The 17,883-nt window shown below is 44.1% G+C and overlaps 1 protein-coding gene across 3 annotated transcripts in view; it reads right to left on the minus strand.

Annotated features, from left to right (window-relative positions):
- Positions 1 to 17,883, minus strand: part of SLC25A33 (solute carrier family 25 member 33) — a 43,145-nt gene that overhangs the window by 9,273 nt on the left and 15,989 nt on the right. For all 3 annotated transcript variants that reach the window (XM_009447908.5, XM_063805138.1, XM_063805148.1), the window contains exons 3-4: positions 5,825 to 5,902; positions 2,822 to 2,922 (exon numbers count right to left, since the gene is read on the minus strand). In XM_009447908.5, coding sequence (XP_009446183.1) covers positions 2,822 to 2,922; positions 5,825 to 5,902 — 179 coding nt within the window. The remainder of the gene's footprint in view (positions 1 to 2,821; positions 2,923 to 5,824; positions 5,903 to 17,883) is intronic.

Here is a 17,883-nt window from a genome sequence, read left to right on the forward strand (position 1 = left end):
TCCCCATTAAGTGTAACATCTATTGGTATTGCTGGATCTAAAAGAAATTTCTCTTAATTTTCTAGAATCCCTTCTAGTCTTTTCAACCTGTAGGTGGTGGTGTTGATATCTGTGTTAATGTGATTCCTACTGAAAATTGTAACTGTCCTAAACCTCAATTTATAAGCCTCAGATCCAGAAATAATTTAACTTTTAAGACTGATCTGCTTATTTGGTTATATGATAACCATTTGGTGAGTATGCCTTCTCCATCTCTTTAAAAAAAAATTTTTTTTTTTATAGCGACAGGGGTCTCCCTTGTTGCTCAGGCTAGTCTCAATTCCTGGGCTCAAGGGATCCTCCAGCCTCAGCCTCCCACAATGCTGGGATTACAAGCATGAGCCAACACACCCAGCCAAACCTCCCTCACCTAACATTGTGAATCATTCTAGGACAACCAAAAAAAGCAACACCATGGTATTAGTCTGACATACAGTATCTCTTCTGTAACACCTCACACCCTCTATAGTGCTATGGAAGCAGATTAATTTGATACTAGGAAGCCACTGGTTTTTTCTTTTTTTTTGAGATGGGAGTCTTGCTCTGTCGCAGGCTGGAGTGCAGTGGCGCGATCTCGGCTCACTGCAAGCTCCGCCTCCCGGGTTCACGCCATTCACCTGACTCAGCCTCCCGAGCAGCTGGGACTACAGGTGCCCGCCACCGCGCCTGGCTAATTTTTTTTTGTATTTTTAGTAGAGACAGGGTTTCACCGTGTTAGCCAGGATGGTCTCGATCTCCTGACCTCGTAATCCGCTCGCCTCGGCCTCCCAAAGTGCTGGGATTACAGGCGTGAGCCACCACGCCCGGCTGACACTGGTTTTAAGAACTTCCTTGAGGTCTGCTTTATTTATCAAGGGTTCTAAGTTAACTTTGCAAAAGTTACAAAACAGATTAATAGTTGTTAGCTTATGCTAACTCACTACTGGCCTATCTTTAAGCGAAGGGCTACCTGTTTTGGAACTCTGCCTTTCCTCCTCAGAGCTCTGTATCACACAGAAATGGCTTCCTTGTATAAAGCAACTTTAAGATTTTCTATTCAGGGTCTAGAAATAATTAGCTATAAATATTCAGACAGGTTGGTCATACTTGTATTTGGAGTAACAACGGCAGACAAAACTGGTGTGTACATCTTACAGACTGGTAAGAGATGCAAATTTTTCGTAAAATGCCAATTTAAGTTCTCTAAAATATCTTTCTAGGCTCGGTGTGGTGGCTTATGCCTGCGATCCCAGCACTCTAGGAGGCTAAGGCAGGTGAATCACTTGAGTTCAGTAGTTCGAGACGAGCTTGGGCAACATGGTTAAACTCCATTTCTACAAAAAATACAAAAAAATTAGCTGGGCATGGTGGCATGCAGCTATAGTTCCAGCTACTCAGGAGGCTGAGGCAGGAGGATGGCTTGAGCCCAGGAGGTGGGGGTTGCAGGGAGCTGAGATCATGCCACTGCACTCCAGCCTAGGTGACACAGCCAGACCCTGTATCAAAACAAAACAATACCAATTAAAAAAAAAAACCCTTCTGTTTAAATGAACATAGAACTCTATACAAAAGAGCCTTCTCGGCCGGGTGGGGTGGCTCACGCCTGTAATCCCAACACTTTGGGAGGCCGAGGCAGGCAGATCGAGACTATCCTGGCTAACACGGTGAAACCCTGCCTCTACTAAAAATACAAAAAATTGGCTGGGTGTGGTGACACGTGCCTATAGTCCCAACTACTCGGGAGGCTGAGACAGGAGAATCCCTTGAGCCCAGGAGGCGGAGGTTGCAGTGAGCCGAGATTGCGCCATTGCACTCCAGCCTGGGCGACAGAATGACTCTGTCTCAAAAACAAACAAACAAAAAAGCCTTCCCTTCTCTCAGAAATCTACACGTTCATGTTTTGCAAGTACATCCCGGGGAAGAAGTCCCGCTATGGCTTTTCAGTAGGAAGTGGAATGGTTCCCTCAAAAGAGAACAGATGCCCTATGAGCTGTCACTGACCCTACTGGAAACTCCACTGCAAGCCCTACACCCTCATTGCATAACCCATAGTTGGGGACAGGAGTGCCAATTGTACACAGGGTGTGTGGGACCCCGTGGGGAATCTGAAGAAAGAAACTCTTAATTTTAGAAAATCATCTGATGGGGCTGGGCGCAGTGGCTCATGCCTGTAATCCCAGCACTCTGGGAGGCCGAGGAGGGTGGATCACTTGAGGTCAGGAGTTTGAGATCAGCCCGGGCAATGTGGTGAAACCTCGTCTCTACTAAAAATGCAAAAATTAGCCAGGCATGGTGGCAAATACTTGTAATCTCAGCTACTCAGGAGGCTGAGGCACAAGAACCACTTTAACTTGGGAGGAGGAGGCTGCAGTGAGCCGAGATTACACCACTGCACTCCAGTCCAGCCTGGGTGACAGAGTGAGACTCTCTCAAAAAAAAAAAAAAAAAAAAAAAAATCTATCTATCTATCTATCTATCTATATCTATATATCTATATCATTTGATGGGCAAACAGAAGACATGAAAAACCTATGAATATTCCTTTAGAAGAACAAAATACCAGTAGCATGCATAGAACATGTACATTTTGAGGGCAAATAAAGAGCTTTAGTGGTCAAGGAAAATAAAATCAAGCTACAAACCGCTCTCACTCTCCTATCGGTTGTAACATAAAGCTTTAGAAAAACAATTTTAGGTGCAAAGGAAGCAAGGAGCTAATTTCTAATTCCTGGAAAAACTGGCACAATGCATGCTTTAGAAAAGTGAGAGAGAGACCCTCTCTTCACTCACTAGGGTAACATACCTGCAGAGCCAGCTGAGAAAATATGCACAATATTGCTGTTAGGCACGAAAATGCCATTAAATTGCTCTTTGGCTTTGGAGTAACATGCAAAGTATACAGCCCTGTTAGAACAAAGAGAACATTATAAAGAAATCATCACAGTGCAACTTTATACGTCCCTCCAGAACACCTGAAAAATTTTCGGAAAATAAAATGGGAAAGATGCTGCCATGTACTAAAAAGCTTGTCCTCGCCTGTGCTAAAACCAAAACCTGCCACAGGCACGTTCAGGAAGCTCCTGTGTGTCCCTCCAGAAATGATTTAGTGGTGACAGAGGTGTTCAAAAATAATTGAGGAAAGTGAGATTTGGGGAAGACATCTACAAAGTCCTTTTACATTCTTCGTTCTGGATAAATGCTAATCCTTTAAGCTTCAACACATTGGAAGTTTTAATTTTTTTTTTGTTTCTAGAATAGACCACACTTTTTCACCCTGTGCCAAAATGAGAATGTCAAACATAATTTGAACTGTTTTTGGGTGACTCGGGATCACACAGGAACAGCCATCATATCATACCTGTGTTTTCATAAAGGGCCCTTCCGCCACCCCCTGCCTTGACTACCGCAAAGTGGTCCCGTCACCCTTGTTTTCTCTTCACTTTTCCCCCTGCTGTCTTCCCTCTTGTTGGGGCTGGGAAATAGGAGCTACTTGGGATTTTTCCTGCTCTTTCACCAGCAATGCAGGGAAAATGTTTCTTTCTTCTGCTGGTCAATGAATCAATCATAGAATATATTTTGCAGTTTAGGATCTTAACTACTTATCATTGTTGTGTTATAAAAGTCTTCCTTTTCCCCTAATGGGTGAGGCAGTCAGGAACCTGCATCAGGTTACCAGGGTTACACTGTAGGAGCATTGCCTGTGAGCAGCGAGGGCTCTTCTCACTTTATTTACTACAGATGGGCAGTAGGTTTCCCATCTATGAATAATGCACACCCCAGATCATCTCACAGACTAGTACTTTCTGTCTTTAAATATATCACACATACTTGCTACAAAATTCTAAAGGAACAAAAGCAGTAAAAAAGTCTGCCTTTTCACAACATCCCCAGGTGATCTGTGTTTTTTTTTTTTTTTGAGATGGAGTTCTCGCTCTGTCACCCAGGCTGGAGTGCAGTGGCATGACCTGGGCTCACTGCAACCTCCACCTCCTGGGTTCAAGCCATTCTCCTGCCTCAGCCTCCCGAGCAGCTGGGATTACAGATGCATGTCACCACGCCTGGCTAATTTTTGTATTTTTGTAGAGATGGGGTTTCACTATGTTGGCCATGCTGGTCTCAAACTCCTGACCTCAAGTAATCCGCCTGCCTCAGCCTCCCAAAGTGCAGGGATTATAGGTGTGGGCTACTGCGCCCAGCCGATTTATGTTTAAATTGGAGCACTGATCTGGAAGAATTCTATAAGCTTTTGGTCTTCACCCTATATAAGACAACATTCTCATTTTTGTTGTAAGACTTCATTTTCTTTTTTTTTTTTTTGAGACAGAGTCTCGCTCTGTCGCCCAGGCTGGAGTGCAGTGGCGCGATCTCAGCTCACTGCAAGCTCCGCCTCCCGGGTTCATGCCATTCTCCTGCCTTAGCCTCCTGAGTAGTTGGGACTACAGGCGCCAGCCACCAAGCCCGGCTAATTTTTTGTATTTTTAGTAGAGACGGGGTTTCACCGCGTTAGCCAGGATGGTCTCGATATCCTGACCTCGTGATCCCCCCGCCTCGGCCTCCCAAAGTGCTGGGATTACAGGCGTGAGCCACCGCACCCGGCCAGACTTCATTTTCTTTCAAGTCTCTTGGAGTATGACAAGTTAAGTGTCCTGCCCTGCCACCCAGTTCCCTTCTCAGGAGGTCCTTTCCGGAAGAAGTTTTTTTGTTTTGTTTTGTTTTTTCTTTTTGAGATGGAGTTTCACTCTTTCACCCAGGCTGGAGTGAAGCGGCATGATCTCAGCTCACTGCAACCTCTGCCTCCCACTGGGTTCAAGCAATTCTCCTGCCTCAGCCTCCAGAGTAGGTGGGATTACAGGTGCCCGCCACCATGCCTGGCTGATTTTTTATTTTTAGTAGAGATGGGGTTTCGCCAAGTTGGCCAGGCTGGTCTCCAATTCCTGACCTCTGGTGATCCACCTGCCTCAGCCTCCCAAAGTGCTGGGATTACACAGGTGAGCCACCACAGCCGGCCTGGAAGCAGTTTTTAATCTACTTTCCAGATATGCTATTCTGTATCTGTCTCTGTTACTTTTACAATCATACACTGTTATCCTCTCTATCCTATCTATCCAAGAGAACTTTCTGCCAAGATGGGATGCCCTGCATCTCTGCTCTTCAATACAGTAGCCATTAGCTGCATGTGGAGATTGAGTGCTTGAAACATGAAGACTGAGCAACTGAACCTTTAATTCTGATTAATTTACATTTAAACTGCTCCATGTGGCCAGTGACTACCCTTATGTACTGGGACAGTACAGTTCTGTATATTTCAAACAGGCTTTCAGGAGAAGACCTGCAAAGATATGAGGATGTCATTTTACAGAAAGTGAAGTTAAAAGCCTTTACAATTCCTCTGGATCAGTGTTTCTAACTGCGTTGGAGTCACCTGGGGGTTCTGTTAAAATGCAGATTCTGATGTAGGTCTGGGATGTGCCCTGGGATTGTGTGTTTATAACAAGCTCTCAGACAATACTAATGCCGCTGGCCACATGCCATACTTAGAGTAGCAAACACTTAAAGTACATTACAGTAATGATAGCAGATTAATTTTCACACTTAAGAATATAAAGAATACAGTAAGTAGAATCCTTTCTTTCACACACTGAAGACACACCTAGCATTCTCAATGACTATTTGCTATGTCCGCTATATTTAGGCAAATCCAACACAGAAAAAGACACTGGTCATTCAGCAGCATCACCCTTTGGTAAGAAAGGACCCAGAATTCCATACTGCTTAGCATGAGCTAGCTGGAAAGTTTAATGCTTACCTTGATGGTGCAACTCCAACCAAATTTGGACCCAAGCCTCTAAAAAGTGACTTTGGTCCCTCTTTCTCCAAGATTGACCTGAATAATAAGAAAAGACAAACCTTTAAAACCCCTCAGGCAAGGTCTATTAAAAATGATAAAGAGTCAACCTTCTCATTAGTTCCTTGAGAGAATAAAATGTTTGAGATCTCAAGCTCGACTCTTATCTGATTTGGTTACAATACAGAATCAGAAGGCTGTAGAATACTGCTATCATTAGCACAGTGAAAAAACATGCCTCAAAAAGCATCAGTTAGACATATTTTCTTTCTCTTTTTTTTTTTTTTTTTGAGATGGAGTCTCGCTCTGTTGCCCAGGCTGGAGTGCAGTAACATGATCTCGGCTCACTGGAACCTCTGCCTCCTGGGTTCTAGCAATTCTCCTGCCTCAGCCTCCCAAGTAGCTGGGATTACAGGCACTCACCACCACACCCAGCTAATTTTGTATTTTTATTTATTTATTATTATTATTTAGACGGAGTTTCACTCTTGTTGCCCAGGCTGGAGTGCAATGGCGTGATCTCGGCTCACTGCAACTTCCGCCCCCCAGGTTGAAGCGTTTCTCCTACCTCAGCCTCCCGAGTAACTGGGATTAAAGGCATGCACCACCATGCTCAGCTAACTTTATATTTTTAGTAGAGATGGGGTTTCTCCATGCTGGTCAGGCTGGTCTTGAACTCCTCACCTCAGGTGATCTGCCCGCCTCGGCCTCACAAAGTGCTGGGATTACAGGCATGAGCCACCACACCCGGCCCAACACAGGAGGAAGCTGTGCAGAGTCTGTACTATACAATGAAATCCTGTGAAAGTAGGATGAGTATCTGGCAGAGGGTGCCACACAGGGAATAATTTCCTCATCATAATAAGATTCACTGAGAAACAGGTTCAGAGATTTCTTTTGGATTTACTGCTTCTAACAATCCTATCTTCTAGATCTTTACCTAATGTAGTAGAATCTTATACAGGGATATAAAGAATAGAGCCAGCTCAGTGCTCATACCTGTAATCCCAGCATTTTGGGAGGTCCAGGCAGGAGGATCACTTGAACCCAGGAGTTCCAGACCAGCCTGAGCAACACAGTATAAACCCCATCTATACAAAAAATGAAAAATATTAGCCAGGTGTGGTGGTGTGTGCCTGTGGTCCCAGCTACTCAGGAGGCTGAGGTAAGAGGATCACTTAGCCTGGGAGGTCAAGGCTGCAGTGAGCCATGATCATGCCACTGCACTCCAGCTTTAGCGACAGAAAGAGACCCCTTGTCTCAAAAATTAAAAACAAAAAAAAAGTTGGCGGGGGAGGGCAGAATTTAAGGAATAGAAAACTAATAATTTTCATGGACGGATGACGGTTATTTAAAACCAAAGCCTAGTATCTCAAGTCCAAAGATTATACCGTGACTGCTTTTTGTTTTTCATTTTCTTTTCTTTGTTTTTTTTTTTTTGAGACAGAGTCTCACTCTGTCACCCAGGCTGGAATGCAGTGGTGCAATCTTGGCTCACTGCAAGCTCTGCCTCCCAGGTTCACGCCATTCTCCTGCCTCAGCCCCCTGAGCAGCTGGGACTACAGGCACCCACCACCACGCCCGGCTAATTTTTTGTATTTTTAGTAAAGACGGGGTTTCACTGCATTAGCCAGGATGGTCTCAATCTCCCGACCTGATGATCCGCCTGCCTTGGCCTCCCAAAGTGCTGGGATTATAGGCGTGAGCCAATGCACCCAGCCAACTGCTTTTACTTTTAAACTTTTTTTTGTGTGATGACATACACATAATAGAAAATCTACCATTGTAACCTTTTTTTTTTCTGAGACAGAGTCTCGCTCTGTTGCCCAGGCTGGAGTGCAGTGGCATGATCTCAGCTCACTGCAAGCTCCGCCTCCCAGGTTCATGCCATTGTCCTGCCTCAGTCTACCAAGTAGCTGGGACTACAGGCACCCACCACCACGCCCAGCTAATTTTTTGTATTTTTAGTAGACACAGGGCTTCACTGTGTTAGCCAGGATGGTCTTGAACTCCTGACCTCGTGATCCACCCACCTAGGCCTCCCAAAGTGCTGGGATTACAGGCGTGAGCCACATTGTAACCATTTTTAAGTGTACAGTTGAGTGACATTAAGTACATCCACACTGTTGTGCAACCATCACCACCATCTACCTCCAGAACCTTTTCATCTTTTCAAACTGAACCTTTGCACTCATTAAGCACCAGCTCCCTAGCCCTCCCTCCCGTCAGGCCCTGGCAGTCACCATTCTACTGTCTCTAATCTGACAACTCTAGGTATCTCTTATCAGTGGCATCACATCTTTTTTTGTGACTGGCTTATTTCACTCAGTCTTTGAGGTTCATCCATGTTGTAGCATGTGTCACAATTTCCTTCTTTTTATTTTATTCCTTTTTTGAGACAGGGTCTTACTCCATCACCCAGGCTGGAGTGCAGTGGGACGATTTTGGCTCATGGCAACCTTCACCTCCTAAGTTCAAGCAATTCTTGTGCTTCAGCCTTCCCAGTAGCTAGGATTACAGGTGAGTGCCACCACGCTCAGCTAATTTTTGTGTGTGTGTATATATATATATATATATATTTTTAAATAGAGACGAGGTGTCACCATGTTGGCCAGGCTGGTCTCGAACTTCTGGCCTCAAGTGATCCACCCACCTTGGCCTTACTAAGTGCTGGGATTACAGGCGTGAGCCACTGTGCCCACCCAGAATTTCCTTTTTTTTAAAGGCTGAATATTATTCCACTGCTGTATACACCACATTTTATTATCCATTCACCCATCGATGGACACTTGGGTTGCTTCCACGTTTTGGCTATTATATATAGTGCTGCTATAAACATGGGTGTACAAATATTTGTTTGAGTCCTTGCTTTGGATTCTTTTATGGAATCCAAGTGGAATTGCTGGATCACACGGTAATCCTATGCCTAATTTTTTGAGAAACCACTAGGCTGTTTTCTATAGTGGTTACACCACCTTACATTCCCGCCTGCAATATAAAAGGGGTTCCGATTTCTCTATAAACACGCCAATGTGCTTTTCACACAAAAAAGTTAAATATTGTTTCCAATTAAAAGCGACTCAGAAAATCCTGAAAGGATTGTATGGAACATTCTTTAGAGGCATTTTTCCGCAGCAACACAGTTATTCACGTTGGTTAAATTTACTCTCTTCAATGGTTCAATTTCCATGGTATCCAGTAGAATTTACATTGTTATATAATGGTCTTCTCTAATTTAATCTCTTTTTCTTATTGAGGATTTCTCTTTACTAGTAGTACCATCCATTTGATAGCACTTAAGGTTGATCTAGCTCACAAATAATCATATGCTAGTCAAAAGTTAATAGAATGGCTGGGAGCAGTGGCTCACATCTGTAATCCTAGCACATTGGGAGGCCGAAGTGGGTGGATCACTTGAGGTCAGGGGTTCGAGACCAGCCTGGCCAACATGGTGAAACCCCGTCTCTACTAAAAATACAAAAACTAGCCAGAAATCACTTGATCACAGGAGGCAAAGGCTGCAGTGAGCCCAGATCATGCCACTGTACTCTAGCCTGGGCAACAGAGCAGGACTCTGTCTCAGAAAGGAAAAAAAAAAAGTTAATAGAATGTTTTACTTTCATTATAACACACAGAAGGTATGATGAAAAGGTCTTTCACTTTATGGAAAAGATGTTCCTATAAAGTTAATAGTAAAGTAAATCCTGTCAATTCTATTTCTACCTCTTCCACTTTCTCCACAGGGAAAGTTTCCCAAATTAAGCTGGTTTTTGGTGCAAAAGAGGTACAGCTGACATTCTGGTCCACAGCATACTGGATAATGTTAAAGTTTCATCTATTTCCAGCTCTCCTTCCTCAGATCACTATGTAACTTTTCATGCTGTAGATTCTCTGAATGTATAAAGTAAATAGAATTTTGAATCTTAGCTTCTCTTCTAATTTTTGGATGTTTAAAATAAAGAATATCTGTACCTTCAAGAGCTAGTAGTAGGCTAGCAATTAGATGAAAAAGAGTGGAAAGAAAAAAGTAAAACTATGTCTATTCACAGATGGCATGATCTTTTGTTGAAATACTAAAGAATCGGCCGGGCACGGTGGCTCATGCCTGTAATCCCAACACTCTGGGAGGCCGAGGCAGGCGGATCACGAGGTCAGGAGATCGAGACCGTCCTGGCTAACACAGTGAAACCCCATCTCTACTAAAAATACAAACAAAAAAAACTAGCCAGGCGTGGTAGCGGGCGCCTGTAGTCCCAGCTACTAGGGAGGCTGAAGCAGGAGAATGGCGTGAGCCCAGGAGGTGGAGCTTGCAGTGAGCCGAGATTGCGCCACTGCACTCCAGCCTGGGTGACAGAGCGAGATTCTGCCTCAAAAAAAATAAAAAAAAAATAAAAAAAAAAAGCTATTATTTTAAAAAGTAGTAAGTCAGACCTTAGTTCAATTTATATAATTTTTTTTTTTTTGAAACGGAGTTTTTGCTCTTGTTGCCCAGGCTGGAGTGCAATGGTGCGATCTTGGCTCACCACAACCTCTGCCTCCCAGGTTCAAGTGATTCTCCTGCCTCAGTCTCCAAGTAGCTGGGATTACAGGCACCCGCCACTACGCCCAGCTAATTTTGTATTTTTAGTAGAGACAGGGTTTCTCCATGTTGGTCAGGTTGGTTTCGAACTCCCTACCTCAAGTGATCTGCCCACCTCGGCCTCCCAAAGTGTTGAGATTACAGGCATGAGCCACTGTGCCTGGCCCATTTATATAATTCAATTACATAAAAATATTATGCAGAGACAGTAGTCTTATTTTCTAATCAAATCATTTTCCTTACTGACAGGTGTTAAGCCCAGGCCCTTTTAAGTGATCCCATACAACCTCTGCCTCCTGGGTTCAAGCAATTCTGCTGCCTCAGCCTCCTGAGTAGATGAGATTATAGACAACAGCCACCACGTCCTGCTAATTTTTTTTTTTTTTTTTTGAGATGGAGTCTTGCTCTGTCAGCCAGGCTGGAGTGCAGTGGCTGCATCTCGGCTCACTGCAGCCTCCGCCTCCCAGGCTCAAGCGATTCTCCTTCCTCAGCCTCCTGGATAGCTGGGATTACAGGTGTACACCACCATACCTGGCTAATTTTTGTATTTTTAGTAGAGATGGGGTTTCACCATGTTGGCCAGGCTGGTCTTGAACTCCTGACTTCAGGTGATCCGCCCACCTCAGCCTCCCAAAGTGCTGGGATTGCAGGCGTGAACCACGAGTATTGCCCTTTTTTTTTTTTTTTTGAGAGGGAGTCTCGCTCTGTCGCCAGGCGAGTGCAGTGGAATGATCTCGGCTCACTGCAACCTCCACCTCCCGGGTTCAAACAGTATTGCTCTTTTAAGGGTTCAAGCAGTATTGCTCTTTTAAAAGATCGAGCTGTCTGAACTAAAACCTCTCTCAAGTAACACCTTGAAGTGGCCTATACTTTATAATATAGCACATAATCAAGATTTTCAAACGCTAAGTGTATCAAGAAATTGTGTAAAGTTTAGATCCTCTCTGTGGTCCCCATTAATGTACCCTGTTCAGCTTCAGGAGTCATTTAAACACAATTAAGGGAATCTCTGGCTCCAGGAAGCTTGAAGCCGCTCATCCATAATGCAGTAGGGAACTCGTGTCCTCAAGTGACTCAGGCCTGTTAAGAACTTAAGAAAGGCGGTCTCCATAGTTACACATAATAACAGTTGGCAAAAAGCCAAATCTGTTACATAATCCAAACTTCTAACCTAGCTTGATGTTTACAAAACTTTTCTGGAACAATTAAGATCCTACTATAAATGGTACATTTCAGCTGCAAAATCAAGCCCAGAAGGATCCAGACTCATTTTCCTGCAGTCACAAACTTTCATTTAGGAAAAAAATGGAAAAAAAAAATCAGGGTCTTGTTTGGAGCATTTTATTCTCTTCACTGTTTTATATCATAATATGCATACCACAGGCTAATCCAAGACAAATGTCTCATCTGAACACTGCGGTTCCTAAAAGATAAGATAGGAGATCACTAACACGTTACTTTTCAATGAAAAAGGCACTTGAAAAAACAAAAAGAGGGCTGCGCGCGGTGGCTCACGCCTGTAATCCCAGCACTTTGGGAGGCCGAAGCGGGCGGATCACAAGGCCAGGAGATCGAGACCATCCTGGCCAATACCGCTGAAACCCCGTCTCTACTAAAAATACAAAAAAAATTAGCCGGGCGTGGTGGCGGGTCCCAGCTACTCAGGAGGCTGAGGCAGGAGAATCGCTTGAATCTGGGAGGCAGAGGTTGCAGTGAGCAGAGATGGTGCCACTGCACTCCAGCCTGGGCGACAGAGCAAGACTCTGCCTCAAAAAAAAAAAAAAAAAAAAAAAAAAAAAGAATGTGTCTCAGCAGTTTAAATAGTAAGAACTTTGCTGGAAAATATTAAGCCAGAAGATTTTTATTTTTTTTAAAAGCAAATACCTGAAATACATATACTATTTATTACTCTGGCGCATTTAATAGCAGATACCTGAATCTGTTAACATATTGCCTTTTTGCTTTTTAAGTAACTATTAAAAAAAAAAGAGATAGGTTCGAGATAGGTTCTTCAATAGAGAATTTTTTTCTTTAACAGAATACTTTTCTTTAACAGAATAGAGAATATTTTTTTCTCTGAATTTTGAAAATAAACTTTCTATAAACAAATTCTGTTCTCTGACAAGTCTTTTAAAGTAGTATTCCCCAAATGAGTAAGACTGTTAATAAGCAGACAACTTTTTTTTTGAGATGGAGTCTTGCTGTTGCCCAGACTGGAGTGCAGTGGCACGATCTCGGCTCACTGCAACCTCCGCCTCCGGGGTTCACGCCATTCTCCTGCCTCAACCTCCCGAGTAGCCGGGACTACAGGTGCCCACCGCCACGCCTGGCTAATTTTTTGTATTTTTAGTAGAGATAGGGTTTCACCGTGTTAGCTAGGATAGTCTCTATCTCCTGACCTCGTGATCCGCCCGCCTCGGCCACAAGCAGACAACTTTTAAACGAATGACCATGTTATTTGCATGGGTTTTTTTTCTTTTCTCTTTTTTTTTTTTTGAGATGGAGTCTCGCTCTGCTGCCCAGGCTGGAAGGCAGTGGCGTGATCTCGGCTCACTGCAACCTCCGCCTCCCAGGTTCAAGTGATTCTCCTGCCTCACCCTCCCGAGAAGCTGGGATTACAGGCACGTGCTGCCATGTCCGGCTGGTTTTTGTATTTTTAGTAGAGACGAGGTTTCGCCATGTTGGCCAGGTTGGTCTCTAACTCCTGACCTAAGGTGATCCACCTGCCTTGGCCTCCCAAAGTGCTGGGATTACAAGGGTGAGCCACTGCGCCCAGCCTTGTATGGTTTTTGAATAACAAAGTGTCTTCCAAAAATGTCAACAGGAAAGTAACACGGGCTTTGTAGATAAGACAAAAGCCTGTACCCTTGTTCTTGTTTGATCACTTACTAGATAAGGACCCTCTCTGTAAACCATCGTCACTGCCGTTAGCTTAGGGATGGTTAATGAAGAAACAGAAAGCTGTACAATAATCCAGGTGAGAGAGGATGGTGGCTTCAACCCACATGGTAGCAGCCTGAAAAGGAGCCACCCTCTGTTAAGCCTCCCTAAAGCTTCCTAAGTTGGTATATTGTTTTTATGTAAGTCCTGAGTTACAGACTCTGCCTTTAGAACTTATTAACAGGAAAAGATACAAATTTCCCCCGAAGAGTATGCTTTCTTCACATGAGAATTATGTAATAGGATATTCCCCCCCACCTTTTTTTTTTTGCCTCTATTAAGAGATAAAAGACTTTAAGGTTAAAAAAAAAAAAAACAAACCTTGTGTTTAAAAGCAGAGAGTAGCTATTATAATGACAGCAGCTTTTATTATTTACACGGAGGGAGGGTGTTAAGCCCTTTATATGCAATATCTTCCTGACATGCCAAAACTCATGCATTCAATTTCTATGGAATGCTTGCTATGTGACAGGCAACATTCTCGATGCTTGGGGACGATTTCAGTAATTAAAAGAAACCAAAGTCACTACCTCCAAAGAAGTCCCATTGGAGGGGGTGGTGAAGAGGGAGAAAAGAATAGAAATAAGTAAACTACACTGTATGTTGATGGACGTAAGTGCTACGGATAAAAATATAAAGCAGGAAGGTGGGCTAGAGTGTTGCGGAGAGTTTGCTTTTAAATAGCATGGTCACTGTAGGGTCTTCCTGCAAGGTGATGACAGCGGACGTCAGCCGTGCAGACAATGTCTACTGCAAACACCCTGCGGTGGGAAATGTTCCTGGCCTTTTAAAGGAACAAAAAGGAGGCTGGAGAGGCAAAGGGGAAAATAGGAGATGAAAAGTCAGAAGTAATGGGAAGGGTGAGAATCGTGTAGAACCTAGTAGGCCACAGGGATAGCTGTAGCTCTTACCCAGAGGGAGACAGCAACTCTGAGCAGAGGATCTGAGCAGAGGGTTCTCTGGGTGCTCTGCTGAGATCAGACTGAGGGTAGAGGGCAGCAAGCTTTCAAGCCAGAGCAGTCAGGAAGCGAATGCACCAATATAGGTGAGATACGGTGGCTTCCATCAGGACAGTGGTGGAGGAAGTAGTGAGAAGGGGTAAGATTCTGTATTTATTTTGAAGGTAGACTTGATAGGATTTGCTGCAGGGCTGAGAAATAAGATCCAAGGATGACTATGAAGCTTGAGATCTGTGTAGCTGGAAAGATGGAGCTGCCTCTAACAGAGACAGGGAAGACTCTGGGAGCAGCAGGTTTTATGGAGTTCTGTTTTGCTCATGTTACTCTTGGATGGCTAATAAACATCCAAGCTGTCAAACAGGCAGCCGGATGGAGTGTGTGAGGCTCAGAGCAGAAAGGCTGCCAGCTTACAGATGGTATTTACAGCCATGAAACTAAGTGCGCCCACAGGAGTGGCAGTAGCTAGAGAAGGCCAGGGTCTGGGCCCTGGACCCTCCAACAGCCAGAGGTTGTAAGGCTGCAGCACAGCAAAGGAAACAGAAGCAATAGCCACGGAGGCAGGAGGGTGCAGTCCTAGGAGTCTCTGAGCTGGGAACTGCTGCTGCCTTCGCGGAGAAGCAGCAGAGGCTCAGCCTTGTGTCTGGGGCTTGTTCATTTCTTACTTTACTTTAGCAGCTTCAAGTCTTTCTTAGAAGCAAGGTGGATATACATTGAACATGACTTTGGGCATGTCACTTAGCCCTTAACCTGCATGTCCTCTTCTCTAAAATAGAGGTAATGTCACGCCTGAGTACTAATCTGCTAAGGTTGTGAAAAATCAATGAAATACTACCACGTAAAAGGAGTTTTCTTCGTAAGTGTATACACCTACTATGTACCCACAATTTTTTAAAAGTAGTCCTTTACTTGAAAGTTATTAAATAGTTGTGTGAGAGAATCTTTCTTTTTTTTGACACAGGGTCTTATTCCATTGCCCAGGCTGGAGTACAGTGGCACAATCACAGCTCACTGCAGCCTTGATCTCCTGGGCTCAAGGACATCCTGTCTTACGTAAATTGTGCCTAAAAGTGCTAAATGTGTGGTTTTTGCAATAGAGCACCTGCATTTTATTACGTCTTTTTCTAACATTTCCCAAATACATTTTTACAATGATAAGTAGCTTTCCTGATAAATGTGTCTTGAACACACTCTTGCCCAAGAATCAGTTTGAGAGATCTGAATATCATGCTCAGTTATATTCAACTCCTAAGTTCAGCCTCCTGAGTAGCTGGGATTATAGGTGCACGCCAACATGCCCGGCTAATTTTTTGTATTTTTTGTAGAGATGGGATTTCGCCACATTGCCCAGACTGGTCTCAAACTCCTGGGCTCAAGCAATCCATTTGCATTGGCCCTTCAAAGTGCTAGGAATACAGGAATGAGCCACCGTGCCCAGCCCAGAATTTTAAAAATATATAATAAAGCTGAGGAAATAAAGCTTAAATAAAATAGTTCTTGGGTGAAAAGTGCCACTTTACAAACACCTTTCTGACAAAACATTATAACTAAAATTTTACTTACTAACGCCATTGTTTATATTTTGATGTCAATAAAATAAACTGATTTAAAAGTATTCATGCCGAGCACAGTGGCTCACGCCTGTAACCCCAGCACTTTGGGTGGCCAAGGCGGGCAGATCACCTGAGGTTGGGAGTTTGAGACCAGCCTGACCAACATGGAGAATCCCTGTCTCTAATAAAAATACAAAATTAGCCGGGCGTGGTAGCACATTCCTGTAATCCCAGCTACTTGGAAGGCTGAGGAAGGAGAATCGCTTGAACCTGGGAGGCGGAGGTTGTGCCGAGATCGCGCCATTGCACTCCAGCCTGGGCAACAAGAGTGAAACTCTGTCTCAAAAAAACCCAAAATTAATTAATTAATTAAAGTATTCATATGTAAGTGATGGCTCATTATTGTGTAGCTGTGGCTGTATTAACCAATGAAGCCGGTGGGACTGTAATGAAAATAGTTTGTCTTTCGTGTGGTGTGGAAGTTGTTCCTGTGTTAAAACATGGAGTGGCCTTTTTCCTTTGATTTAAATTTTACTAAACAATTGCCCTAATTGAGGGGAGGGAACAGATACACACAGACACACAGACACACAGACACACAGACACACAGACACACACACACACAGACACACACACAATCTCTTATGGGGGGGGGCTGGATTTACTGGAGATTAGAAAGCCATAAGAATCCAAAATGTTCTAAAATCAGAAACTTTTTGAGTGACAACATGATGCTGAAAGAAATGCCCATTGGAGCATTTTGTATTTCTGGACTGGGGATGCTGAACTGGTATGATGAAGCAAATATTCCAAAATCTGAAATCTGCATTGCTTCTGGTCCCAAGCATTTCAGATAAGGGACACTCAACCCACATATCCTGTAAAACCTAAAATGGAGAAACATTCCCATTTACCTTCCAGCTTGGCCCTGTTGACACCCACACTTTTGGGTAACAGTTCCCCAGTTACAGTAAATCCAAATTCACTAGTCATGATTATTTGGCAAGAGGAAGTTCATTTTGAATGTTACTGAAGTAACATTACCTGTCTCAGTTTCCTTATGTCCAAAGCACTGCATGTTCCTTAGAAGAAAGGTGTCACCCGGGACACTGGCACCGCCTAAGCATGTGAAAAGGCAAAGCAGGAGGAGTGTTCTCACAGTCCCATCTTGATGGGGGCCATGGACTCGGATCTGTCCTGAGAGCAAAGTGTCCCTCCACATCTCTGTGCTTCTGTCCCTCCTGTACCCACCCCCAACTTTCCTGCCCAGTGTCTCCACTCCTTTTCTTAGCATTTAATTAAAAAACCTGATTCTCACCCAGACACAGTGGCTCACGCCCATAATCCCAGTACTTCGGGAGGCCAAGGCAGGCAGATCTCCTGAGGTCAGGAGTTCAAGGCCAGCCTGGCCAACATGGTAAAACTCTGTCTCTACCAAAAATACAAAAATTAGCCAGGCATCGTGGTGCATGCCTGTGATCCCAGCTACTCGGGAAGCTGAGGCAGAAGAATCGCTTGAACCGAGGAGGCAGAGGTCTCAGTGAGCAGAGATCGTACCATTGCACTCCAGCTTGGGTGACAGAGTGAGAATCTGTCTCAAAAAAGAAAACAAACAAACAAACAAAAACCCCAATTTCTCCTGGAGTCTTGGACACCAATCTCCCTGTTCCCTCGCTGGGCTTCTGATGCTCTCACTTGTCCCTGGCATCTGGTCTTGCTGTTCAGTTTTGCTCAGTAAGCTCAGATGTACCTTTGCACACATTTGGCATGAATGCCCGAGTGACTCATAGTTGGGTTTTACAAATAAAACATACCTAAAAATAAACTAAGCACTCTCCAACTCATCCTGCCTTATCTAAATTGTGCCTAAAAGTGCTAAATGTGGCTGGGCGCGGTGGCTCACGCCTGTAATCCCAACACTTTGGGAGGTCAAGGTGGGCGGATCACGAGGTCAGGAAATCGAGACCATCCTGGCTAACATGGTGAAACCCC

Source organism: Pan troglodytes, chromosome 1 (genome assembly GCF_028858775.2).
Source record: "Pan troglodytes isolate AG18354 chromosome 1, NHGRI_mPanTro3-v2.0_pri, whole genome shotgun sequence".
NCBI lineage: Eukaryota > Metazoa > Chordata > Mammalia > Primates > Hominidae > Pan > Pan troglodytes.